At 39.4% G+C, this 27,859-nt stretch overlaps 1 protein-coding gene across 1 annotated transcript in view; it reads left to right on the top strand.

The window, feature by feature from the left end:
* The first annotated feature begins 773 nt into the window (after positions 1-773).
* The window catches only part of trappc14 (trafficking protein particle complex subunit 14), a 32,506-nt gene continuing 5,420 nt past the window's right edge, over positions 774-27,859 (top strand). The window contains exons 1-10 of the mRNA XM_010766535.1: positions 774-1,428; positions 2,571-2,654; positions 3,496-3,625; positions 3,755-3,841; positions 3,928-4,048; positions 5,366-5,513; positions 6,310-6,371; positions 8,143-8,315; positions 9,618-9,757; positions 10,251-10,426. Of these exons, the coding sequence (XP_010764837.1) occupies positions 982-1,428; positions 2,571-2,654; positions 3,496-3,625; positions 3,755-3,841; positions 3,928-4,048; positions 5,366-5,513; positions 6,310-6,371; positions 8,143-8,315; positions 9,618-9,757; positions 10,251-10,426 (1,568 nt within the window). The 5' untranslated portion in view covers positions 774-981. The remainder of the gene's footprint in view (positions 1,429-2,570; positions 2,655-3,495; positions 3,626-3,754; positions 3,842-3,927; positions 4,049-5,365; positions 5,514-6,309; positions 6,372-8,142; positions 8,316-9,617; positions 9,758-10,250; positions 10,427-27,859) is intronic.

The raw sequence follows: 27,859 nt of genomic DNA, 5'->3' as shown, positions 1-27,859 counted from the left end.
CACCTCAAATGAAAATATTTTACTTTTTACCCTTCTAGCTTACATTTTTCCCCAGCTGTAACATTATCATTCATATTTAACATTATTAAAGATGATCTGATTCTGCTCAATGAATATGTTTTATTGTTATATATGAAACTAACGTATAATATATTGTTGTATGATACAAGAAAAAATTGCTCCACCATCAATCAGCTGCAAAATTAAATTCTGCTTATACATAATGCACCATTAGTAACAATAATATTATTTTATGAGTAATAATACTAAAGACGCAATTGCCCATTAACCCCCTTGTAAGTACATAGCCTATAGCTGATTATAGGCAGTGGTGTAAAGTAACTCAGCAGATTTTCACAAGTTATGTACTTAAGTACAAATGTGATGTAAAGCATGTAATTGTACTCCACTACATGTATTTAATAGCTTTAGTTACTTTACAGATTTGGATTAATGATCAACTCTTAAATCAGACTTTAGTTCCACCTGGAGTAAATTCACAAGCTACCCTGCAGTATACAAAGTCATTCAAACTAGCTGCACCTTTACCAACTTTGATAACACAAGATCTGATTAAAGGCCAACTTATATAGTATTTTCTTCAGTATTATTTTAAATGTAATACTTTTTTTCCTTGCTTTAAATTATTTTTACTGGAAAATGTTTTTTCCACTCTTGGTAATATCATAATAAAGCCCTGGTTTGACTGTATTTGAATATGTTTGGCTCTGTGATCTACCTTCAGGTGATTGATTAGTATGGTCTGGAAAAAGCTCTGTTTTGATTAGCCGTCCTGTTGTTTGTATTGCTACTCGGTAAACGGAAGCTACACGGAACAAAAATGTATTTGAATAGTTTGAACGTTACTTTAATTCCGTTACTTGCGTTGTGTTTTATTTAATTTCTGACACACGGACATACGGGCTACATGAACGTGGAACCTCGCCTTGTTTACACGGCAGCATATGGTTAGGTTCTTTAATGATGGAGTCCCAATGCGAGTACTTCATGTATTTCCCTGCCGCTCCAATATCCACTCTGTCAGACCCGGCGGAGTACACTACTCTCCCACGGAGAAAGCACGTCTACCTCGGGGAGGTAGTGCAGTTCCTGCTGGTCCTGCGGTCCCGGAAGGCGGCGGGGAAGGATGACAGCTCCGGGGTTTTACCGTGGAAGGAGATGGTGAGTTCACTGTCAGCTCAGGCGAGTGTGTGCGTCGCAGAGAGCCGTGTGCAGAGACCCAGCGAGTACCAGCCCGACATCCAGAGCACCTGCAGCGGGGACAGCGGGGAAGAGGAGCCCGGGGAGGAGAGGGAGACTGGAGGAAAGAGACCGGACAGTACCCGGACCTTCATACAGTGCACCCCGCATCTCACTCACAACAGCTCGGCCAGAGATGGGCGACAGTGTGGGAAGGAACCGGTGCAGGTAAGAAGGGAAAAGTAGAATAAAGAAAGTGTGAATATAGGGGAATTACTGTTATCAAAGTAGTTAACACTGACTGTTAATATGATGGAGAGAACGACTTGATAACTTCCTTTAACATTGAACTAATTGCTTCTCAGTATACTCCCGTACCTTCAATGTAACAGGAAGTCACCTTTACTTATTTCCAGTGGTGAAAAGTAAGTACATTTACTCATGTACTGTACTTGAGTACAATTTTGAGATAGTTGTACTTTGCAGAGTATTTAAATAGTTTGCTTCTTTTTACTTTTACTCCACTACAATTCAGAGGTAAATAGTTTACTTTTACTCCACTACATTTATTATGTAATATATATTATGTAGTATATATTTCTACATAAAAAGGACACCTGGATAACTTACCTAACTCTTTACTTCCCATAGAAACCCACTCTCATACCTTCAGTGTAACAGGAAGTAACCTATACCTATTTACTGAATTAAGGGGAAAGTCATTTATACCCTGACCTTTATTGTTCTGCTTGATTTCATGAGACAAAGCAGCCAGTTATTTCTGTCTGTTGCAATAATCATTGTGCTTCAGATGTGTTGAGACCTGACAGTGAAGTCATGTCTCCAGGGGCTTTAAACCAGCTTCAGTCTCTACCTGTGTGCCTGCTAGGCTGAAGACAGGGACGTATACGACATACACAACCTGTGAACCACAGTAATGGCTCAGACAAAAATGTGAACATTTGCGGTCCATTTCTATAGGTACTCTCAAAAACTGGGCATATTCTGGTCTAAAATGTGCCTGTTGCCTTACTCTTCATCTTAAAAACTAAAACAGTCTTATATTTGAGCCTTTTTTCACAACATTAACACCTTTATTTCTGTTCTCAATAAAAAAAAAAAAGACCTATTTTCACTTGTCAGGGCAGAATCTTGTGTTTATACAAAACAGAGCATTTGGCATATCATATGGTGTTCAATTACAGTAGAGAGGTTATGGTAGAACAGCATCCCTTTATTTATACTGTATGGCCTATCATTGTAGTCCCACTAAAACGTAGTTGAACTTCTAGTTGTTTGTTAATGAATAATGTGCTAATTTATTTCACAAATTGTCATTTCCTACACCTCCAACATCTTGTCCTCTGCAGTCCGCTCTGGTTTTGGATGACCAGGTTGTCTTCTCTCTCACCGTCTCTTTGGACAAGCTGCCAGCCAACACGCTTAAAGCCAAGGTGAGATGCACAAATACTGGGACGACATGACAGTAGGGTTAGGAGGGTTACTTAAAAATTTAACCCGTTATAATAACTAGTACCGGTAAAAAAAGGTAATCATTGACCTAATCTAAGTATCACAATTTAAAAGTAATGATACCTGATTGCTTTCTGTTACCTTTGGATTACCTCAATATCAAATGCAATGCAGATAAAAATAAGAGAAAATAAATATCAATAAGATGTTTTTAACTTAAGTGTATTGAAGATAATACACAGAAGTTAACAGAACAATTTGACCTTAGAAAAGAAGAAACCAAGATATTTAGGATAAAAGATGTCATCTCATATTTTAAGATAGAAAAGTATAGTATACAAATGCTGTTTTAGTTTAACACATGAATTAAAAGCAAACATATTAAGTTTGTTCAATAAATCAGGTGTCCTGCTACTGAATTAAAAAACATTTTTAAAGAATAAAAAGTAGACTAACTGAAAAGCAAAAAGAAAATTCAGACAGTACGTCTGCCTATAATATATCATTATTTATTATAAAGCGCATTATACAATTGTAATGATGCTAATAATCCCCATTTTAAAAAAAAAAAAAAAAAAAAAAAGTACCAGTAATCTGATTACATATTTGTGTATGTAACAGTAAGGGAATACAGTTATGTTTAGTTTGTAACCTGATAACGTAACCCTGTACATATTATCCGTGACTCCCGTAGCCTGCGTGGGAGGATATATATTTGTGAATCAGGCTGGTTTTTAAACAAAGACCATCTTAGACTAACTTATTATGAAGCCAATGAATATAAACAGCACATATATAACTTTTACTTTGTGTTTTTGTCAGATCGTAGTGACTGTGTGGTGTCATGAGGATGAGAAAGTGGAGGTGAGGGAACATGGCTACCTGACCCTTCTACAGCTCAAGAGCCCACTACACACCTTCAGACAGGACCTCAGCACCTTCAAGGCGCAGGGTAAACACACCAGACCTGAGCTCTGCAACTCAAAGAGTTCTGTGGTCTTAAACTTGGGACTTTTCATTCTGAGGAATGGCATACTAAATGTGCTTGTTTGTTTTTTCTGTTTCTTATTTCCATTCCCAGTCAGTACCATTATGAATGTTCTACCACCTCCCAGTGTGCAGTGTCAGCACATGGCTGTCTCTGGAAAACACCTGACTCTCCTTAAAGGTAGACAACTATCACACACTCACACACACATACAGACCTTCGAAGACACCACCTGTGATAACTCTTCTCCCCCCCTCTCTCTACAGTGTTGAACTGCAGCTCTCAGGATGAGGTGTGTGTCAGAGATGTGAAGATCGTTCCCAACTATAACTCCTCCTACCTCCCCATGATGCCAGATGGTTCAGTTCTCATAGTGGACAATGTCTGGTGAGTACATGTGCACTTACTGTATACTCTAGGATAAACACACATATGTCCATACCCCTACACTGTTGCTCTTCCTGAGATACGGATTGTTAAAGAGGACATGTCCTGCTCATTTGCAGGTTCAGTGTCTCTACTGTGACATGTCTGCATGCTTTAATGTTCAAAAAGCTCTTCATTTCTCTGCAGCACCTCTTCTCACCCTCTGTCTGAAACCAGAGCCCAGTCTGCTCTGATTGGTTAGCTGGCCGGCTATGTTGTTATGGGTCAGGCGCTTAGAGATGTCACTCCTCTTAGCCTATCATGTACAATGTGTTGGAGCGCTAGACGATAGAAGAGTGAGTGTTACATAGTGATGAAAAACATGTTTTACACATGTTTTATATACATAAAACATGCTTTTTTTAAATTATTATTTTAAGAAATGATTTGGTTAAAAAGAATACATAACAAAAGGAACTTTTGAATTCATTAAGTAACTATATAACAATCAACAAATCATAAAAAGAAAAAAACGGATAACCTAAAGTATATAGTTGACATTAAAACTCAATTGTCACTTAATTGTCACATCTTGGTCATTAGCATATAGCATGTTGTCATATAGCAATCTATTTATGAAAACTGTCATACTCTAGTATTAAGTCCAAGTCACTATATGCATGAAATCGGTGTAAAAAAGGTTGACTTTCTATATGCAATAACATCAGATGGATCTTAATTTGCATTTTTATCAGTGACATACTCTGAGACATCCAACATCATAGCACTACTGTTGGTGCAATCTGAGTGAAATCATCTGTATAAACACACTTACAGCCCTAATCTTGAGTGTATTGTGCACAGGTTTACAGCAGCTAATGCACTAGTAAGGCTCAGCAAAGGAGGACATTTAAAAAAAAATAAAAAATACATCCATAGAAACTCTCCAAATTCCTGCTGCAGCTGTGTCCACTTCCCCTCTTTCCATATTTCTGAACCTCTGCCATGAACATATTGAGTTATTTATTTATTGGCGTCAATATGCTTTTTGCATGAGGCCCACAGAGTAAAGTTAAGCTTGATTTGAGCTGTCGTACAGAAACTATAAGGTCTTCTACTTGGAAACTGAACAATTTGATTGCTGATTAACTTAAATAAAACGTTCACTTTCGTAACCAACTTAGCCTCAGTTTTAATAAGAATATGTTGTCATGCTAACATGTTAAACTAATATAGTGAACATGGTTAACGTTATAACATGCAAAGAATCAGGAGCTGTGTTTTGTGTTGTTTAAAGTCGCCTAACAACCCCTTCTTTATTTCCACTTCCCGCTAAAGCCACCAATCAGCTGAGGTCACCGTGGCTTCATTCTGTCGGATAGATAGCGGGTCATCGCGTTTACCCAGCATGCTCAGTGCCCTTGAAGAACAGACCTTCCTGTTCCAGCTGCAGCTACAAGACACAGCAGAGGAGTACTCTAGTGAGGTGAGAAAATGATGGAGGCAGCTTCTTCCTGGTCAACTTTAATAAAAGTTTTACAATGATCATTTTTCACACATCTCAGAAAGCTTGATATGAAGTCCTTTGTCAATCTCTTTTTATTGAAAGCAACAAAAGAAAACACTTGTACTCAAAGATATTTCCTTTAATACACTCACTATACATTCATCTTCTATTTTAATTTGGTAAATCTATTTTTGTACCTTAAAATATTTGTCCTGATATATAATATGTGTTTCACAAGAGATTTGAAGAATAAAAATATATCGAGTTTCAACTTTTCCACTTTAGGGCCAAGTTATCTCTTCTCTTCTTTATTACATTAGATTTAGCTGACCCCCTTTTCCAAAGCAACATATAATAAGTGCAATCAATCCTTCGCGGGACAACATTTAAAACAGCAAGAACCTGTTAGTACATTAGTTGTCAATAAGCCAAACCATTGTCATTTCTACATACAGAAGAGAGAAGTGTCTTTTTTTGGCCAAGCCACAAGAAACAATGCAAAAATAGCAAAAGTGCCTGTCACACAAGGAAGTAGTGTAAACAGCATACTGTAGTGTAGGGACTATTTTCATTGGCGGATTTATCAACATTTTTGCTCTAATGAGTATGTTTGGCATCAGGACGTAGTGTGAGGGATTTAGTCAAAGATAAGCTAGTGTTTGTTCATGCTAATGCTAACCATGTCACCCAGTGCAACAGTGTGGCTCATTTATGTGTTTTGAACTGTTGTTGTTCTTAATATGTCTTCATATATTTATTGTATGTATTTCTCTAGGGTTTGGAAGTCCCGCTGGTGGCTGTGTTACAGTGGTTTACTCCAACACTCCCTTTAACAAGGTAACTGTTTGTCTTAGACCCCGTTTACGATACGGTTTGTATCCGCATAGTTTCTCTTGCGTATAGCCCTTTCGTTTACACGAGGCCGTAACAAAAAGATAGAAACGTCGCAAACGATAACGTCCCAAGGTGGATAGATCTGCAAACGGAACGCTCTGGGGGGCCAAACGGCTCTGTGTGTACGCCCTATGCGATAATTTCCTGATAATGATGAAATAGCCCCGCCTCCCTCTCCCCACGTCTCCTGCTCAGAGATCAGCTGCTGGGCTCTCAGAAGAGGGGGAGGAAAAGAGAGGCTCCGTTTATTATTCTTATATTATTCTTTATCAATTTGTTTTAAAGCTCAATAAATAACAAAGAAGACCTCTGACCTGCACTTTGCTAATTTTGTCCGGAAGATTTAAACTTTAACGGACATGTTGACTCCCCCTTTGGTCCCCTCGTCCCTTGGAAGAGGCGGAGAGGTGGGTGTTTTTCATCTGCTGGTGGACTACCGGAGAGATTTACAGCAGGAGCACACGCCTTCCACCGCAGAGAATAAACAGAAGGGCAACCATGGCAACCATGCTGCGGGGTCTTCTTCGCTGCTTTTGGTGTATTTTGTGGCGGCAGCAGCGCCACTTACAGGCCCGGCATATGTACTACAGCGTTTCCAGTGTTTCCAGCGGTCTCGTGTGAACGGACACGTTAATTGAGCCGAATGCGTGTGAACGGAATACTTTTTTGAAAACGCATACGGTGCGAAAACGCAAACGTTCCCGTGTAAATGGGGTCTTAGTTCAACATTTACTTAGAGTCGCTTAGCAGAATGTATTACAGTGAAAACAATGTGGTACAGTATGGAAATCAAGGGTTTAAAGAGATAGTTCTGATTGTTTGAAGTTGGGTTATATGAGGTACATGTCAATAGGCCATGGCAACCACGGTGCATTCTGGGGGGTTAATGCCATCTTTGGAAGATCGCGTCTATAGCAGCAGCAGCCGTCAATATAAATCAACGTTTCATGGTTATCTGTCAGCTTTTTGCATCGGAAATGTATAAAGTATGTGCCAAATATAAATGCCCTTACAAAGAGAAGGCAGAAACTGAGAAGGGTTATTTAAAATAAAAAGTTAATTAATGATCTGTCCGTATTAATCAAGAGAAAAACTGACCTATCACTGTTCCCATATTTACTGTTTTAAATCTTATTCCCAGTTCCCAGCATAGTGGTCTGTGTTCCTCTAGTTCAGCAGATGGCTGCCATCAGACTTAATTTAGCGTCATTGTTGATGTTTGCTACTTCTCCTTTCTTTCCCTGTTAGTTTAAATTATAAAATGTTATCCCATGGTTCTTTTTTGTTTGGTTTATTTGTCATAGGAGTGGCAGTGACATAACAGTGCCTACGGACCATGTTTAAAAAGTTTAAAGAGGAAAAGGAATGCTACTCTGCTCGCTGTACGGGTTCAGTCAACAGCTGCAGACCAGAAACTTGTACATTCTGCAAGGCATTATGAACGTTTTTATCAATGGAGTCTGGTGGCTCGGCCAGGACATAGTTTTGGATAACACACATTCTTTCTGTCAGAAAGGGCTGTCTACAGGAGCAGTTTACCTTCTACAACCTAACTTGTAAATATTAAAACTATCATTAATCATTCATTTCATGGACATGTCAAAGCAGGAAAAATACAGACTGGATTACAGCTGTCCTATGACAGGCCAGATATCTAACATAAATACATGTCTATTGAAGTTGAAATGAAAATATGAGTTTGCTTTCTCTACAGATACATCTCTAGTTGTTACTCGTTGCCTAGCATCCGCCTGGATCGCCCTCGCCTGGTGATGACAGCTTCCTGTCCCAGGGCGGTCCGGCCTCTGGAGCACTTCTGGGTCAAATACACCCTGCTCAACAACCTGCAGGACTTCCTGGCTGTCCGTCTGATCTGGAATGCTGACGGTGAGTAGCAGATCTCACACGGGACAATCTTGACTCCAACCAAAAGACCTGTCCCACCTGGCTTAGTGCTGGTTAGTGATACACAGCAGTTTGCACAACAACACCTGAAGCCGCCATTGTGTCGTTGCTTTAGTTTTCATTCAATTTGAATTGTTGTAGTAATACAACCCTTTTTGATTACTTGACAATAGAGAATGGCAATGTGACGTCATCAACAGCAAGCCTTCCATCTTTAGAGGATACGAGCGACCGCAACCTGTTAACTTAACCTGTACAGCGAGCGGAGTAGCTGTAACTTAGTCACTTTAAACGTTTTACATGGTCGGTAGGCACTTTTATGTCATGAGGTGGGCCTCTGGATATTTGATATTTTTTAATTGCTGACAGGTGACTCCAAACACCACAGAGGGCTGACATTTGTAACAGTAATTGTTCTTCTCTTAATTCATACAGACAGATGTCAGTAATTAACTCTCTTTTTTAATAACGCTCCTCTGTCTCCGGCCAGAGCTTCTCTTTGTGAGGGCATTCATATTTCGCACATACTTTATTTGTTTACAAAGCAAAACTGCTGACAGATGACGGCGAACTGCTGAATTATATTGACGGTTGCTGCTGTTGCTATAGACGCTATCCTACAAAGATGGCAACGGCCCAGAATGCACCGCTGTTCCCATTCCCTATTTGCGAAACAAAATATAAAGCCAACAATGGTTCAGGCACTTGTATTACAATGGAGATCTGTTCATTACATACTTACCACAGGCTGTTTACATTAGTGAAGGGTAAAGTGAGACATCCTGATCTAGCTGTGATCATGACTGGGTCAACGTCCAGATGTGTAATCTTCACTACAGTCAGCGTGAAAAAAGAAAAGGTTGCACCCTGTGAGATGTGTTGGATGGGTGTGTCGGGGTTAAAACCAGCTGTGATGAATTCCAACTGTACAGACGGGTCTAATGTATGTTGGTTAGGTAGGGTTGTATTACTACAATGATATCTGAGTAAACAGCGATTTCATTATCATACAGTGTACATTTGCTTATCTAAGGTGCAAAACTGACCTAAGTGAGGTTTTTTTTATATCGTATGAACAGACTGTTTTCCATTGTGCAACCCTGTGTTGCACTCAAGTAAAGTACAATGTTCTTCCCACCTCTGTATGTTATATAAGTGTTACAAAGAGAGAACAGTACATAATTAATATTTAATATGCTCTATACAAAGTTTTAATCAAACTTACAGTGAGTCAACAAGTTATTTTTATATTAATCTGATATTATTTGTCCCTCCTCTCATCAGCTGCTCTTGGAGGCCAGCAGCACCATGGTGGGGGGGCGGTGGTGTGCCAGTCTCCCCTCAACAACCTGGGTCAGTGCAGGAAGGGCTCCACCCTCTCCTTTACCGTGGCCTTCCAGATCCTCCGCACCGGACTCTTCGAGGTACTGTTGCTGCTCATACATTAGTTAGTTCATTCAGTGATTTTTAACGCAGGAAAATGTCCCAAAAAATATTATTTACTTTCTAAAATAATTTTCAATTGTTGAGCGCTGTGCCTGCGCCGGCAAAGTAATCAAATACTTAGACGTCTTCTCCAAACGAAACACCAGCCATTTCAAAAGAAGAACATGGCTTATTTGGTGCGCCTGTGTAAACAAACCGGGAAACAGGCAACTTTTATGAGAAAAACTACTAAAGTTTCAGAGATACGGATATCAGGATATCAGCTTTGTGTTCATCTAAAAAGGCCCAGGTATCACACTGAGTGAGTATCAACATATTGAGAGACTTTTCATTCCAATGTCATTATAAACGCTCAGGCTACAATGTAGAACATTTACAGCTGATTTACAAGGTAGAAAAACACTGCGTTCATTTACCCAATCAGCAGTGATACTCAAAGTGCTCTCCCATCCTCCCCCCCCCTCTCTGTAGCTGAGCCAGCACATGAAGCTGAAGCTGCAGTTCACAGCCTCGGTGTCCACCCCCCCGGTGGAGCCTCGCTCTCCCTCATCATCCAGCCCGGGGGTCCGAGAGCTGCTGGAGAGACAGAGCCTGGGCCGCTCTCACAGCTTCTCCCACCAGCAGCCCTCCAGAGCCCACCACGTCAGGTACGGACCGATAATAACTCTAACTTGCATATCTAAATTAGCACAAGGGAAAATAATAATAAAATGACATGGCTGATGTGGAAGACTTTGGGGTGGTTTTAGGGGTTATTGAGGATTCTGAATTGATGATTGATGATTTAGATTCATTTTGGGTTGATTACTTAGTTAGGTTAAATACTACAACTTGTGTTAAAATGAGCCCACCAAGTTAAAAAGTAACTCACAAAACCAGTCCAAATCGGCCACTTTTTAACGATTGTCCACATACTTATTTATGCTAAATAACCAGGGGTGCACATAGCTGGTACGCAGGTACACATGCGCGGCAACAATCTGAAATGCGTACCGTCACTTGTGTCACAAAGCGCATTTGCGTACCGACGTACTTGTGAAGCTTTTCCAGAAGGCAGTTAGATCACCGGACGACAGAGTCGGTCTCCGTGTGCACAGACAGAGCTGCTGTTAACGTCGGTCTGTACAACGGAATTGTGCCAAAACTACGCCAACCGGCTGCGGAGGGAGACTACCCCCCTTCACCGGAGAACTGCGCTAAAACAACAACTGATCACAACGGTCACGCTCTGTGGTCACCCCGTCGAAATAACTTTGAGTAGAGCCAGAAGTTGGAGTACCAAACACTGACTCCAGGTACTCATCTGAGTACCTCACTGAGAAAGTTATGTGCACCCCTGGCTATAATGCTCCATATATACTCCATACTTCACTCCAGAGGACTCCAAGGAAAACATGCACGTATCACAAGTCAGACCTCCCAATACATTTGATTTCTTATTGAACTGTGTTGTATTTTCAAAAGGCCTCTCAGTTTTAAACATATCCTCCAGCATCAGTGGATATGTACAATTCAAAGACCGATGAGTTGATGGTCCTCTGATGTGACATATACCCCTGAACTAAGGGCACTTCTGGGCCTTATCTTTTAATATTCTCAAGATGCAGTTTAAAATGCTGGTGGATGTAACATAATTAAATAGCTTGCTGACACTAAACTAAATGCTGACTGAAACTGAAACCTAACCGTAATACTCACCGATGCTATTGTGCTTTCACATAAACCACACTAATGGACTTATTTAATGATTTCAGCTCAGCCACAAAATCCAGATGTGAAATATTTTTAAGTCAATGTGGGTAAGGTCTCAGTCAGACAGAGAAGTTTTAAAATCACTGCTCCGTAAAGCTATATACACTTTAATACTAGAAACATTCATATTCCTGGTATTTTTTTTTTCTTTCCTTTTTTGCCATTTAAATTTCAGATTTTAACAGTGTACAAACTGTGTAAGAAGAACCCTCATGAAGACTTTAGATATGTCATACTTGATAGTAAAGTAACTTTAGAGGGGAAATTCCAGTAAGTGACTTCACAGTTCTCGTATCTTGGAGAATATTAATCTTGCATGAGCAACATCAAATTGCAGTTTGGGATCTTCTGTTATCCATGTTTAAATGCCAACAAGACAAACTGTAGTTTATGAATGAGTAATGTTCAGGAAAGTGATATTTGGCCTGGAGCACTTGCACACAGCACTGCAGGGAACAAGACTCGCAAACTCACAAAATATTAAAATCATAAAACATGTAAAAGTGGATGTTGTTTTTTTCCTAACGTCATGAAAATGATCTTTGAATGAACAATATTTGGTGGTTACATTTTCAGATTCAGATTCCTGAATCTTCATGCAGAATATACATTTTTGAAGAAAACAGAGTTACAGTATATATGTTGTAACGTAGCACGTTGTATTGCACAACCTCCCACCCTTGTCAACTTGTGTACCCTTAAGAGAAAACAGTGTCTTGTTTCACACATAATTTGTACTGTTCATGTCCAATTCAACCAAAAAAAGGCGAAAGTCTCGAAAATGAAACATTATTTGATGCAGAAATGTGGGTTTTCGTATTTTTGTCTCTTGAACCCATGTGGGATCCCCACCCGGATTGGGAAACACTGTCTATTGCAGTGAAACTTAAAATAAGGCTGTTTAAAGTAAAGAAACGATACAGTAAAATGCCGCATAGCTTCTGTATTTCTACACTGTTCAACCCTTACATGTACGTGTTCATGATTGACATGTGGGTTGTTAAATATTTCAGCATTAGCTATATGCTTTCCTATAAAACATTCACTTTAATCAATTTAAAACGAGACGTTAGCAGCCATTGCATCTTGAATGGTGAATGAATGATTTATCCATTTCTATCACAGAAAGCCTTGGTATTTTTTCAGCATGTTATCCCGTCAGCAGCTTGGGGAATATTTTTCTAAGTGAACATACAGTATATCTATAGAATAAGATATGGCCTATGCTCTGATGATCAAAACCTGCTATTCCAAGTAAAGCCTCCGAGATGTGTCATTCAGTCTGAGCCTGGCTACAGGATTCAAGAGACAGAATCACATTTATTCCATCAACGTGGCAAATATATTCGAATCAGACTGTAAGGAGACATATAATTCAAGTAAAACGGTTGCATTTTATTTGTAAATTTTCACAGGAGATTGCCTTAACTTCGGTGACCTTCAAATTAAAAAAAGTCAGCTGCTTTGGGAATCCACAGTCACATACAACCAGTCAGTCTTGCAGTCAACAATTCAATAAATATATTGCATATTAAAAGTTTGACAAAGAAATTACGCTAAAACCATAGGCAACATAAAACATAAAACTAAAAGAGAGCAGCATTAGCTTAACTAAGAGGCCTTGTTTTTACTGTGATGAATGATATATTGGAATTCATGCCATACATTTTGAAAGAGTTCAATAAGTTAAATAGGCTCATCCCAAGAACTAATTTGAGGTTTTATATGAAGTGAAAACATTAAAATCATTAAAAAATGTAATCAGGCAGTTTCTGCACAGCTAAACCAATCCACTGCACACATATCATGGAAATGGATTCCAGGCGCTTTGATATCATATAATCTTTCATTACATTTCCAAAATGAAAGCAAGCAATTGCCTTTTAAGCCCGGCAGCTGATTGTTAATAGAAATTAAAGGTGAAATGTGAGCTGGAAAGTAAAAAATATGAAACTCTCCTTCAGCAGAGAGGTAATTCTTTTAAACTGCCTGAGACACCATTTTTTATTTCATGAGTTCAAAACATGCAAGCACCTGAAGGGTCTATCATAAGAAAATAAATAATTGGAGATCCTGGGGATGTGAGAGCAAACAAAGAAATAGATGCTGGGTGTTTGATCGTTTTGTAGATTGACTCCTCTTGTTTTATCTGACCGGTTAGTTAAGACATGAAACAGAAGCTGACCTTTGCAAAACACTCTTCAACCACTCTGTGTACAAACCATTTGGGAATGTATAACCAATGTATTATAGTAGTGTGCACAGACAATCAATATATTCATGTTTTCCACTCTACACATGTTGCTGCCCAGTCAATTCTGCGCAGATGCACATGCAAGGTTATTTTATTTAGCAAAAATGATCAATGAAGTTTCTGTTTTCAAATGCAATCTGGTTTAGTTCTGGGACATAATGCTTTTAAATAAAAAACAAAACAACAAGAAGACATGTTTCATACATGATGAGTGGAATGTATTTATTTGTATTGTTCTCAATAAATTAGCTCCATGACTAAACTGAATAAGACAGTATATTATAGGTGTCACACATTTATTTCTTGACAAATTGATTAACCCCTAATATGGGCAATAACCTGTAAATATTTAGGAAATTAATTGATTTTTACTATTTTCTACATTACAGTCATCTTACACTGTTATTACACCTTACATGGCTTAGTTGAATACTCAATTCTGATTGGTCAATTCAGAACACGTGACACGTGTTATTATTCCAGTAGTACAGACAGCTGTCAAGGACTTATTTTCCGTTGTTAAGGACGCTCACATCTGCAGAAAGAAGTCCGGTCGATTTAACTGTACAGTTTGGTTTCAAACTGTTAGCTTGTCTTTAGTTTTCCGTTGTCTACCGTCTGAGAGCAACATGGAGGATTTTAATATTAATTTTAATATATTTGGAGAGCACAGTAATTTTGATGAATGGTTAGTGGCTGTTGAGTCCCCAGTGAAGAAAAGAAAAAGAAAAGAGGGACAAGAAATAAGTGGAGAAGTAAGAGAGGCGAAAAGACTGACAATATTATGGGCTATGAAACTATTGAAAGACTGGCTGATTGAAAAAATAAGAATCCATTAATAAAAAGGTGTTATTAACTTTCTAGGATTGACTTATTGTTATAGCACTACCTTGAACACATGCAAAATATCAGAACATACTCTGCAATAAATTAAGGTGTATTTCATAGAGAAAAAACAGTCATGTTTCCAGGTTTTAATCATGTTCATTTTTTTTACATGCATCATTGAAAAACCTGCTTATCCATATCCCTGCATACAGTATATGCTTCTAATATTAACTAGACCTCTGATCATCTGAACAGGCTTCTCTTTGACTCCTCCGCATCTAGAAAATGTCATATCTCTACAGAATGAATTCAACAGTCGAGGATGAGCCCACACTGGTCTCTGGTTGCAAGGACTGCTTCACTTACAACTCTGCAGGATTTAGCGGCAATGTATTTCATTCGTCAGACTTTTCCTTTCATTTTGGTATGTAATAAAATATTTCTCTTTTAAGTATGAAATAATTAGCCTTTTCAACTACAGTAAAAGTGAAGGAGGAAACTGCACCCAATGGCAGCGACTCGACAGAACAATAAGTCCTTATTCAAGTTTCCAAAAACAGGATCTAATGTTTAAAGGAATAATACAAAAACAGCATACTATAACAAACATAAAAAACACTGATGACCATCTCTAGTTTTAAATTCTGGCCATGACATGCTCTTGACAGGTCGTTACATTCTCTGTTAATGTCATTTGTAACTCATAAAATGTAAATTGATTGTCATTATATTGCAGTTATGCCACCACTAATTGCCACTCATGACTTCAGTAACTCAAGACAAACACTATAAATCTGTAATTCTGTGGGGTGTAGAAGACAGGCAGAACCTGTTCATCACTTATTCTGTTTCATAGTTTATGTCGTATGCCTCTCTTTTTCCCCCTGTCTGGAACGAACACAGTAGCACCCACGCACACACACTCATACTCCACGATGATTGTCATCAAGCATGCTCTCTCAGCCGTCTATTATTTTTCATATTCACTGTCAAGCTTCCATGACAATTGTCTGGTACAATGCACTTTAAATATGCATTTCACAGGCGTCAAATTGAGTTCAGCGTGTGTTTGTGACTTGAGAGCTGCGGCAGAGACTACGGCGCATGAAAAGGTACAGTACAAACTAACCAACAACCTTGAGCTTTAATGGATGACAAGGACTTCAAAGTAGTGAAGGCACATGTGGCAAACAGCACCGGTTCCTGTTCTATTCCGGGAGAAACAATAGATTCACCTTTTGTGAGACTCTGGGCTTTGTGTTTCTTTTTGATCAGAGTGCAGGTTTTCTTATAATCTACGGCACCTCAGTAGCTGGGAATAGTAATGGAGCAGGTGTCATGCTTGGCTGACAGCAGGTTAACTCCACTCATCTCTAAAAACCATTCAACCCTTTTGTGTTTGACATCTAATAAGCCCAGACTTAAATTAAAAGCCCATTAATGCCACCTAATCGGGCTTTGCCGGGCTCTCTGCACCACCCCCATCACACTTCCTCCATCAGGAATTAGACGAGGCTGTAGGAGTCTACCTTCCCAATCAAACTCACAGCAACATCCCGCAGTTCACTCTATTAAAAAAGTTTCAGGACTGGATAAAAACAAAGATAAAACAGTGCTAGAGCTCTAAAGAAGAACAAACTTTATTTTCTTTCAATAATTGTCTATCTTATTAAAGTCTGTGGTGGTTTTTGTTTCTCATTCAGGCATCACGGATTTCTCACACATCTTACAGAATAGGTAACATTAGCATGGTTAGCAGTTTACAAAAAAAAAGTAATCATATTGAAGTCTATTGACACTCCCCCTGCTCCCCCTGACAGTAGTTTATCCTAGGAAACTTTAGCATTTGTGGAAGTCCAATGCAGATGTTTTTTTAAATAAATTGCTTCTAAACATTACATATACCCTGTAGTGGCTGATTATGCATAATAGAATATTCAAAGGACACTTAGCCTGAGAGGCGAATTTGAGTATTGACTCGCATAGACTCAAGAAATCAAAATACCTTGCATCGTTCCATTCAAAGTGCTTCATTCGAAAGTTCAATTGATCAGTTGGCAGCCCACTACTGACTTGCAACTTTTGCATGGCATTTAAATAAATCAACACAAACAAAATCAACAGGGGTGCCGTTGTGTGCAAGGGAAAGATTGTGGTTATTGCAAACCATCTATAGTAAAGGTATGTTTAATAATAGTCTCCTTAAAAATGTTGTTAAAATCCTACAAGAGTTTTAAGCAACTCAATTGGTAAAGGTTTGGGAAAGTTTGAGTTGAAGGGTAATTCAAATTATACTGTCCTGCATGAAATTTGGATTTGCTATACACCCATTCACCAAAATAACCATAACATTTAACAACAATATATTTAGGGCTCACTAATGCCAGGATTGACACTATTTAACAGGTTTTCCTATTCCCTTTGTTTCATTTCAAACCTTTATTTATGCAGGTGAATCCCATTGAGATCATTGATCTCTTTTTCAAGGGTGACCTGATTCAAGTAGGTTCCACATGTATACATATGAAACAGAAAACAACAGAAAAACAAAAAGGACATCATACAGCATATTTACAGCGACTACAGTTTACATAGCTAGTGACATTTACAGGTTCCAACAGTTTCCGACTGCATAGCATCTATCCGAGCTTTAAAAACATTTAGTGGAACCAAATTGCTCAGTTTCCATTCCTTTTGTAGACTGTTCCAAGTTAGTGTAGCTGCTCATCTAAAAGCTTTTTCCCTAAGTCAGTCCTAGCACTTGGCACATTTAATAAAACCACATCATGAGATCTCAGGCAATAGCTAATTTTAATTAGCCGAGAGATCAGAGAGCAGATATAAGAAGGTAGTTTATCTAACATGGCTTTGTCGATGAACATGTACCAGTGACTGACCCTCCGTACAGTTAGTGAAGGCAAGCCTGCTCTGGCATACAGGGTACAGTGATGGGTTAATACTTTACAGTTTGTCACACATTTCAGTGCACTGTGATAGGCGGCATCTAACTTGATCAGGTAATTGGCAGATGCATTCATATAAATCAGATCACCATAGACCAGCATAGGTAAAAAGTTCACAGCCTTTTCCTGGCCTCAAGCGAGAAACAGGACTTGTTTCTGAAAAAGAAACCTAGCCTAACCCTCAGTTTTTTAAGCAGGTTATTGACATGAAGTTAAGAGAGACAATCATCAAGCCAGACACCAAGGTATTTGTAACAGGTAACTACTTCAAGTTTTATTCCTTGCGTAGTTACAATATTTAAAACAGGCTCTGGTGTCTTTTTAGCTTTTGAAAAGAGCATTACTTTGGTTTTATCAACATTTAAAAGAAGCTCTAGTTCAGAGAGCTGAGTCTGAATAATGTTAAAAACAGCTTGAAATTCAACAACAGCCTCCTTAATGGAGGGACCTGCACAGTACATCACGGTATCGTCCGGATAAACATGTCAGGTTGCTCCATCGACATTTTCACCTAAACTATTGATGTAGATGGAGAATAAAAGTGGACCTAAAACATAATGTGTAACCACTCACAAGTGAGCCCATCAAACTTAACACATTGGGACTGTGATGCTGACAATTGAGCGGCCCGACCAAGCAAGGAGGCAGAGGCAGAGAGTTCAAATATAACCCGGTGTGGGCATTTATTCCTCATGGGCACATGATTCACAGCCTCAATATGACTGTCCTCCCTGAANCGCCCACAGGAGGAGGCAGAGAGTTCAAATATAACCCGGTGTGGGCATTTATTCCTCATGGGCACATGATTCACAGCCTCAATATGACTGTCCTCCCTGAACACAGTCAGCAGCCACAAGGATCTCACACACACCCTAACAAGCAAACAGAACCTAAATACACACAGACTAATCAAACCAACAAGACAAAGGTGAGGGGGGAGGAGACAACACAGGGCACCAGGTGACCACAATCAGCAGCAACAGACAAAACGGGAGGGGGAACACTTTTCAAACACAAACAGGAAACAGAGACAGACAAAATAAAAAACAGACAGATCGCAACAAACGGATGCACAAATTACATACAACAACGAAGCTATACAATCCGTAACGGAGGCCGAGATCTATGGCCCCAGAGATCACCTCCGTTACAGGGACCTTTCAGAGAGGTAGTTCACAAACCACCCCACTGCATGGCTGGATGTGCCAATACTGACTAGCCTCTGCTTCAAGATGCGATGATCGACAGTATCAAACGCTTTGGAGAGGTCAACAAATAGAGCTGCACAACTCTGCTTATTATCTAAAATACTCGCCACATCATTCACCACTTTCATTGTCGCAGTGATGGTGCTATGTTGCTTTCTGAAGCCTGACTGATGTTTAGACAGGATGCCATTTGTACATAAANCACCAACGAATCGACGACTGAAATAGTTGGCAACTAATTTGGTAATCGATTTTAATCGATTAAGTCGATTAGTTGTTGCACCCCTACTAGTTCAGAGAGCTGAGTCTGAATAATGTTAAAAACAGCGTGTATTTTAACACCAGCTTAATGGATGGACCTGCAGAGTACATCACGGTATCGTCCGCATAAAAATGTAAGGTTGCTCCATCCACATTTTCACCTAAACTGTTGATATAGATGGAGAATAATAGCGGACCTAAAACAGAACCTTGTGGTACACCATTAGCAATGTTTAACCACTCAGAAGTGAGCCCATCAAAATGAAAACATTGGGACCTTTCACAATTCACAGTTCACAAACCACCCCACTGCATGGCTGGATATGCCAATACTGAGTAGCCTTTGCTTTAAAATGTGATGATCAACGGTATCAAACGCTTTGGAAAGGTCAATAAATAGAGCTGCACAACTCTGCTTATTATCTAAAATACTCGTAATGTCATTCACCACTTTCATTGTGGCAGTGATGGTGCTATGTTGCTTTATGAAGCCTGACTGATGTTTAGACAGGATATCATTCTTACATAAAAACTCTCCTTTACTTGTTCACTCACTAGGCGTTCGAGCACCTTCGCCAGAACTGATAATTTAGAGATGGGCCTATAATTATTTAATAAAGTGGCCTCCCCACCTTTTAGTAGAGGCAGGACATAAGCTGACTTCCATACTTTTGGAATTGTATTTGTGCTGAGGGAGAAGTTAAAAAGAGTAGTGAGAGGTGGAGAAATACAATCTGAAGCTATCTTTAAAAAGAAAGGTTCTACGTTGTCCGGGCCAGCCGGTTTCTTAGGGTCTAACTTGGATAAGGCTTCATGAACAACATTAACAGTAAAAGGAGTAAAACTGAAAGGGTTTTCCAGACCACATTATTCAGAGTCACGGATTGGGGTGTTCACAGCAGCAGAGTTAGTGACAGAATCAAACATAGAACCGCAGGACACAAAATGCTCATTAAAGCAATGAAACATAGTAGCCCTGTCCGATATAGTGCCAGATGCTGTGGTAATGCACGGAGGTAGCTCATTACGGATCTCACCGGTGGATATCGATTTTATGGCTTTCCAACATTTCCTAGGATTATTAGGTTTTCTGTGGTAACTGACAAATAGTACTTTGACTTAGCACTTTTGACATGTGAAGTGAAACTATTCCTTAGCTGCCTAAAACGCAGCCATTCTACCTCTGAGCCTGATTTCCTATCCTTTGCCCAGGCCTTGTTTCTCTCATGAAGGAGACTAGATAATTCAGCAGAAAACCAAGGATTGTCTCGTCCCTTCACTCTAAATGTACGCAGGGGTGCATGTCTATCTATAATTTCCATAAAACCAAGATAAGAATAAGACCATGCAGTTTCAACATCATCACATTGATCGATTTTTTCCCAATCAAAACCGAACAAATCATGTACAAATCCCTGCTCCACAAAATGTTTTGTACAGTTGTGTCCCTAATTGTGGCGACAGCACAGTGATCACTCACATCATTAGAAAATACTCCCACAGATGAGTATTTATGGCGAACATTAGATATGATCAATTAAGTTGGATTTATTTGGGAACTTAATGTCAGGGCGAGTAGGACTGTCAACATTCTGAGTAACATTCAATGAGATACAAAGGTTTTTAAAATCCTCTGATACTGTGGTTAACCAGTCCCAATTAAAATCACCAAGTAGCACTATTTCCTTGTAGTCAAGTTGAGCTAAAAGATTTGCCAACGAAGACAAGGAGTTCTTGACAGCTGAGGGGGGTCTGTAACAGCCCACCACCATGACCTGTTGACCCTTTGCTGCTTCAATATTTAAGGCTACAAATGCTAGTTGCTTACTGATAGATTTGGAAACCACCTTGGTTACACAAAACTTATTTTTCACATAAATGGCAACGCCACCACCTTTATTAGGTCTGTCGGTACGATATACACTGTAACCATTTAAGGATATGTCAGAGGCCAATATGGATTTGTTTAGCCACGTTTCTGATAAGACAATGACATCAGCATCATTGTTCAGTCCGAAGTCCTCACCAAAGGAAAACAGCATTTGTCGTATAATCAAATGGTTAAAGAATATTTAGTGTGACATTTTTAAGCTGCCATGAAACCATTCAAGGTCGATATTTGGTTGCACAAATTGTGTTATTTTGACACTTCAGATTATGGTGTTCCAACAGTGTATCTCACAGACCAGGGGTGGCATGAGGGAAAACACTCATGCTGTATGAGTTGTTTCCAAAGGGCACTGACAAACAAGCTATTATGTCATTTAGGTATGAGTAATTCTTGCCTCTGTTATATCTAAGCGCCTGAACCCCAAGGACGATAAAAGTGAAACATCTAAAGCTGCTGATGCTGAAGTAATGTTTTCAAGTTTCAAGGACTCCAAAGATTTAGAGTACCTCCCATTAAATCATCCTTTGAATTGTTTTCTTGTGTGACAGCTTGGAGAAGCAGAACTAATTTCCCCCTGGGATAAGTATTGTGATTCTGAACTTATAAAGGACACATCTGATCTTTTGTTTACCAGCTGCTTTGATTAGGTAATCTCAAAACCTAAGGTGAAAGTAACATGACATTGAATTAATTTCCCCTGTTGTCCATTAGTTCTCTTAGTGAAGATGCACAATTTGAGTGCACCTCAGGGCCTCGTTTCAATTTTTTAGTCATATTGAGTAAATATTATTCTAGGAGTTTCTCTAGGTGCAAGACAGCGATGACAAAGTGCCTCTAAACCTATTGCTTTGAAACACATCAGGGAAAAAATAATGCTTCATGGCACATCTAATTCATCAATGCACCACTAGAGCCTATTTTTGCCAGTTTCAGTGTTGATGCACTTTTTCCAGTTTCCCCTGCAACAATCAATCTGCAAAAGAGACTCTCGACACGTTCCGTAGCGACAGTTTTACTCAGTGAATTATCCGTCAGGTCAATTTAGCAGCAAAACTTAAAAGCTTTAAATAAATCATTGAACATTTGTTTTTTATAACTTCACTGAGGACTAAACACATACACATACACATATATATAACATACATACTCCCATTTCAATGCAAAAATAAAGGTAACAAATGTATTCATGCAAGTCCATGTAGAGATTACAATTCAGTTTAATTTCTCATATATTTAAATCAACTATAATTATCATTATACTTTTTTTAAGGTTAACCAAAAGACAATGACAACAAATAAAATAAAATAACAGGAATCTTTTTTTCCCTTTCTATTATTCTTGGAATACCCATTTATTTGAATTGTTGAAGACAAGTAACACATCCTTTGACACCGACTATCGATAAGCTGTGTGATTTACCATAATAGTGATTCAATCACTGTAGATTAGGTGGAGCGTTTTCATGTATCCATATTTGCTGGGGCTTCATTTCTAATATTAGCTAAGGAACTAGTCAAATACAGTAGGTTGTTAGAAAACCATCTCTTTGGATATAAAAAGCATGTCTTTAAATTAAATTAAGGGTTGTATAGAAGTGTCCAATAGGCTATTTGTACTACGCATGACTTTTCGTGCAAAGTAAAGCACTTTAATATAAAAAACAATAATTTGCTATTTATTTAATTTTACATTTGTCTGACGCAGTCAAAAAAGAGATACATATTTTCAGTGTTGGACTGTTGTGCTACTGTACTGGGCTACATTACTTTTCTAATCCATCTGAAGCAATCTCCACAGGTGAGCAGGAAGAATTGCTGCACTACATCACTGACAAAGCTTATTGTCTAACACAAATCCCTGGCCTCGCCTGCCTTTCCTGTTCCCTGCTATTATACTGGCGTTTTACTGGGACATCGTTTTTACATTAAAGTGAAAGAGTTAGCTAGTTTTAACATAGACTCAAGATGAATAAAAAGTAAAAATGCTAAATATAATCTCACAAGATTCTGTCAAACAACATTAAGAGGGAGCAGCACTTACATTCGTCATTTCACTTTTTTTGAGTTCTTTGAAGCTCAGTGCAGATTGAGTCAACATACATGTGAGTTTCAAGGTTGGATTTTATTATTCTCTCATGAGCATCTACAGACACATCTCGTCTCCCATGGCACCGCAGTAGTGCAAGCATACTTTACTCCACGGAAACAGCTTTATCTGTTTAATTATCCTCCTCTGAGGCATCAACACATCTCAACTGCCACCCCCACCACTCATGAATTAATGATGCACATCTCTGGTTGTTATAAGTAAGCTGCACTGGGAAACAGACTGGTCGAAGTTAATATGAAATTCAACTCTAAAGAAAACCTGATGGTTGTTGTTTACGACTGTAGTGACTGTTAAAACAACAGTTATTCTTCTTCATTTGTTTCAACAAGACGTTCAGAACTGGGACCGCAGGGCACACTTCATACAAGACCAGTTGGCTGGTGATCTCGTCTTAAAAGTTGTCATGCTGGATTTACGTGTAGTGTGAATGAAAAGCAGAGTTAATTAATATCACCAAGGAAGCATTGTGCTTCAAAGCTGGCCCTGGGTGAATCGAGGAATATTTCTGTCAGTGTGTGAATTTATACATGATTTAGTTTGACAATAGCTATAATGAATCCATGATGATCATATTAGTTTCCTTTTAAATTTAAATTGGAATTAAAACTATTGAAGTTAATGATGTCAGCATGCCGGTCAATTCCTTCTTTAACATTCAATACAATCAGTACTTTTAAAGAAAATAACAATAATAACAACATGTTATCCATTCTTCACGGTAAGCTGTCTCACATTAAAGTGAATCCTTAAAATTGTCTTTATTTGAAATTCCAGTTTGGATCCTACTCATTTTTTCAGCTGTTTTACTTGGTCTGTCGTGCATAAGGTAATGCATTATGCAGATGTGATGCAGAAGAAGAAATCTGGCGCTGCACGCCTTTATTGAACAGCAGAAGACAAAGTGCAGATCAAACATTGTTGATTGTCTTCTTTATTAAAACTGTGATAGGGTAAATCCTCTAAGCTCACCATTGGTTTTGCTGCACTTTAAACACATGCATGTAAGTACACACTATTTCATGTCACAGCTTGGAGAGCAGCAGCAGGGGACCCAAACGCAGATGACAGATGAGGAGGCAGCAGGAACAATCAAATGATTAATTGGAAATAGCTTACAAGCTGTGAGAACAATAGGCAGGAGAAAAACAAAAGGCAAGGTCACGGGCAAACAGTTTACAGGAATCTAAACTCCAAATGGAAATGTAGACGTAGTGACAAAGAACAAAAGGTACTGGGTGGCTCAATGGCGAGTGACTAATGTTGGCGTGAGACCAGTGGAGCAGGAGGTCTGGACAGGTGAAACTAGTCAAGAGTATGACTGTATATAGCACTTACCCTGTGGTTTCTAGAGTTTTACGATTTTTATTTCTCTTCTTAGACAGGATGCTAGTGGTAGCCATGTTGTTAATGTCATGAACCAGATCATATGTTATCACCATTTCTGTTGTGCAGTTTGTTTGGAAATAAATGCAGCATGTCTAGTGTTATTGGTAGCTTTGAGGGAAACAGCGATATGGTTATCTTTATGACCGCAAAGCTTACAACATAACCACTTGAAGAAAGCAAAGGGAGGAAAGTTAAAACGATATCTGATTCCACTTTAAGATTTGAGGCCAGTTTCTTTGGCTAAGAAGACATTAGGAGATACATGAAACCTGTAATTAAAAGGGACTTTTTCTAATGTTGTTCAAAAGCTATTACTTTACACATTTTTATCTTGTGTGTTTTGCCTCGTTCATTCTGCTAATGGCATTGTTGGTGTGTTTCCTTGATGTAATAGCTTCAACACAGCTCACCATCAGCTCTACCCAGTGCATAGGTGTTTCTACCAATGAATGCACCATATGACAGAGACATTGTTAGAGTTGTATTTCCAGAAAGCACCATAGTGTGCCATCAGGATTACGTATCAATGAGCGCTACAATAGAAACGTCCATTCTTCTATCATCTTGATATGGCAGAGCGCTTGTGAGAAAAACGCCCTTGGCTGATGAAAAGGTGTGATAAACATCTCATGATTACCTGGTAACTCTTAGCTCAGGCAGATCTGATTCAGATATTATTTAAAGGGGACCTATCATGCAAAATGCACTTTTGTACGTCTTTTATACATGAATATGTGTCCCCGGTATGTCAGGGAACTCACCAAGTCTCAGAAAACACAACCCTCTCTCTTTTCCCAAATCTCTAAAAACGGGGCTGCAACGGATCTGATACAGACTGATACAGATTTGAAAATTCTCTGACGTCAGAAACAACGAGCTCCGCTTAGTATATGGGCAACTCTCCACCTATCAGGGGAATAAGAGGTTGCCCTGGCATGGTAACAGCATGGTAACAGCATGGTAACATGACGCTCGTGCCTCGCCCCCTCCTTTGCAGGGGGGCGTGCTCAGCTGCAGCTCATGCAAAGACGGGGCTGGAGGAGAGCAAATAGAGCGAAATGAGTCATGGCTAAAATGCATGATCTGTATGGTTAATTTTTTTTAAACGTATAAATATACCTTATCGTATTGACGCATGGCCCTACACTATATTATTCAGGAATATAGCACGAAGGTACTTTAACATGAAATCTAGATTTGGCCTTCTTAAATAGTTGTCTTGGGTCCCTCACTTCCGTTTCGCTTCTCCTGCACTGATGTTGCTAGCTGAACAGCCCATCAGCAGTGGATTTTTTTGCGACAGCCTTTGGTCCGATGATCTGTCGATCGGTGGGTTTTCAGCAGAAAAGGTGTTGGCAGGCTGAAAGACACAACGGTGCGGACACACCAATCTGAGCAGGGCTGTGTCGACGCTCATCATCGCCTGACGCCCATCGTTCGCCAAAATACGGACTGGTCGTGTCCAGCCTTATACACGAAAACTGGGAAAATAGGTCTATTGGAACTTAGAATCGTTTTTTGTTTTATTTTTCTGAATGTGAAGGTGGCCATAAGAAAGTGCCAGTAGTCTAAAAAAGTTATATTTGGATTACTTTATATCAATATGATTATTTTTTTGTTATGGTTTCGAAAGAGAGGACAGGTGTTGGATATGCAGAAATTTTCCACGGCCCGCATTCGAACTGGGTCCACTGACTTTTCAGAATACTTTTAGTAAAAAATCAACATGAAAATAAAAATGTAGTAGAACCAAAAAGGAATTTGAAAGTAAAATCGCCTCCATATCATTCAATGAAATTAAGCATTGTGCGTGCATTTATGGGAACCAGCTGACGAGCTGTCTCAGACTTATACACGAGGCTGTTTCTCGCAGACAGGAGTCCTCCTACCTCTCCAGGTCGCTGTGGGGCAGCAGGTCGTAGCAGCTTCTGTGTTAGTCGTTCTGCAGCGCCTGCCGGTCTGGGAGATGTCCGTGGGAGGGGGAGCAGGTGGTGGTGGTCGGACTCCAGTCCCCCATGTGGCAGCAGAGGTGGGCCCTGTCGGGTGGTGCGAAGCAGCAGGCTTCAGGGCACCCACACACAAATCATACAAAACATCCCCACGCACAAGGACAAGTGCATTACCAGAGTGGAGAGGTACATGTGATGGGGGAAGATATAGGGGGGAAGGGGAAGCACAGGGTGTAGATAAATAAAGACAGGAGGGGATAGGAATTGAGACGTGAAGGGGACGAAAAGAGTGGAAGTACAACAAAAGGAGAGTAGAAGAGAGGCGAACAACAGACGTGTTGGTTATAAGTGATTCCTGAGCAGCTGGGTAGAGGGTGCAGTGATCAGACATGCGTTGTAGCCTTTTTTTGTGTTTGTCTGAATCTATCTCTCACGTCAATGTAAAATGGTGACAGAGCCTTTGTATTGTTGGAATCTGTTGGTGTTGTTCCTGTCCTATTTTTTTGGATAGGTGGCAAGGTTAGACTGCACAATTTATATCGGCGAATAGGGCAGATGGAACGCTTTGACAATGTGTTTCCTTTGCCTTTTTTTGTGTCGTGAGCCCTGATTTAACCTCGTATATACTGTGATATAATACTGGGAATTCTGTATTATTGTCCGTTGTTCATCGCCTTACATATGGCTTATCCAGATAAAAGTTACATTGGACGTGATATATAATGTGTGTAGAACTGAGTGGTCGCCTCACATATGCCCTTCTGGCCTTCAACGAATGCCCCTTTGTAGTATCTACCTGTGTGGTTAATCAGCCTACTAATAATATAAGACAGGTGTAGTGTGGTATATATCACGAATATGACATTGTAACAGTCACCAAATGTTCCTCAATGTGGTCAAGAAGTGCCGCGCAGGAAAAGGTGTACCGATGTTAGTGAATTTAAGGAAGTGAATACTATGCAACATGACAGCTTGTGGTCGTGTCATACTCTTTAATGTGTGTATGTTTTGCCAAAAAATATATATAAAAGATTTTTTATCCTAAAAATGTGTGCAAGACAGACTTTTTTTACGAGGTCCATTTTAATCATATTATTGGATAATGTAGAAACTGAGGGTGATCTATTATTATTACATAGGCTCGGAATGCTAACGACATCCGTGTAGTATATGATAGTCTATTAATTATTAGGAGTTGTAGTATGGTCATATTGTCGTCAGGATGTTCTCAGTTCAACAGAAGGCCCAGTGATGATGGAAGGTATAAGATGTTTGGGTTCATGTGATAATGTTTGATTGGGTGATGCAGGAGGGGGAGGAGAGGACCCGGCACATGAGCTGTGTTGTTTACTGGACTGAGGCCGACGCGCTGACAGGAGACCTGTTTGGTTTTTGCCTGACACGACTGAGACCCTCACAGTGTTTAAGGCCACAAAGGTTTGTTTTCTGCTTCCTTATCGTTATGTGGATTATGATCA

Source organism: Notothenia coriiceps, unplaced genomic scaffold (assembly GCF_000735185.1).
Source record: "Notothenia coriiceps isolate Sejong01 unplaced genomic scaffold, NC01 NC01_scaffold00003345, whole genome shotgun sequence".
NCBI classification, from domain to species: Eukaryota; Metazoa; Chordata; class Actinopteri; order Perciformes; family Nototheniidae; genus Notothenia; species Notothenia coriiceps.
This window is presented reverse-complemented; position numbering and strand designations above follow the sequence as displayed.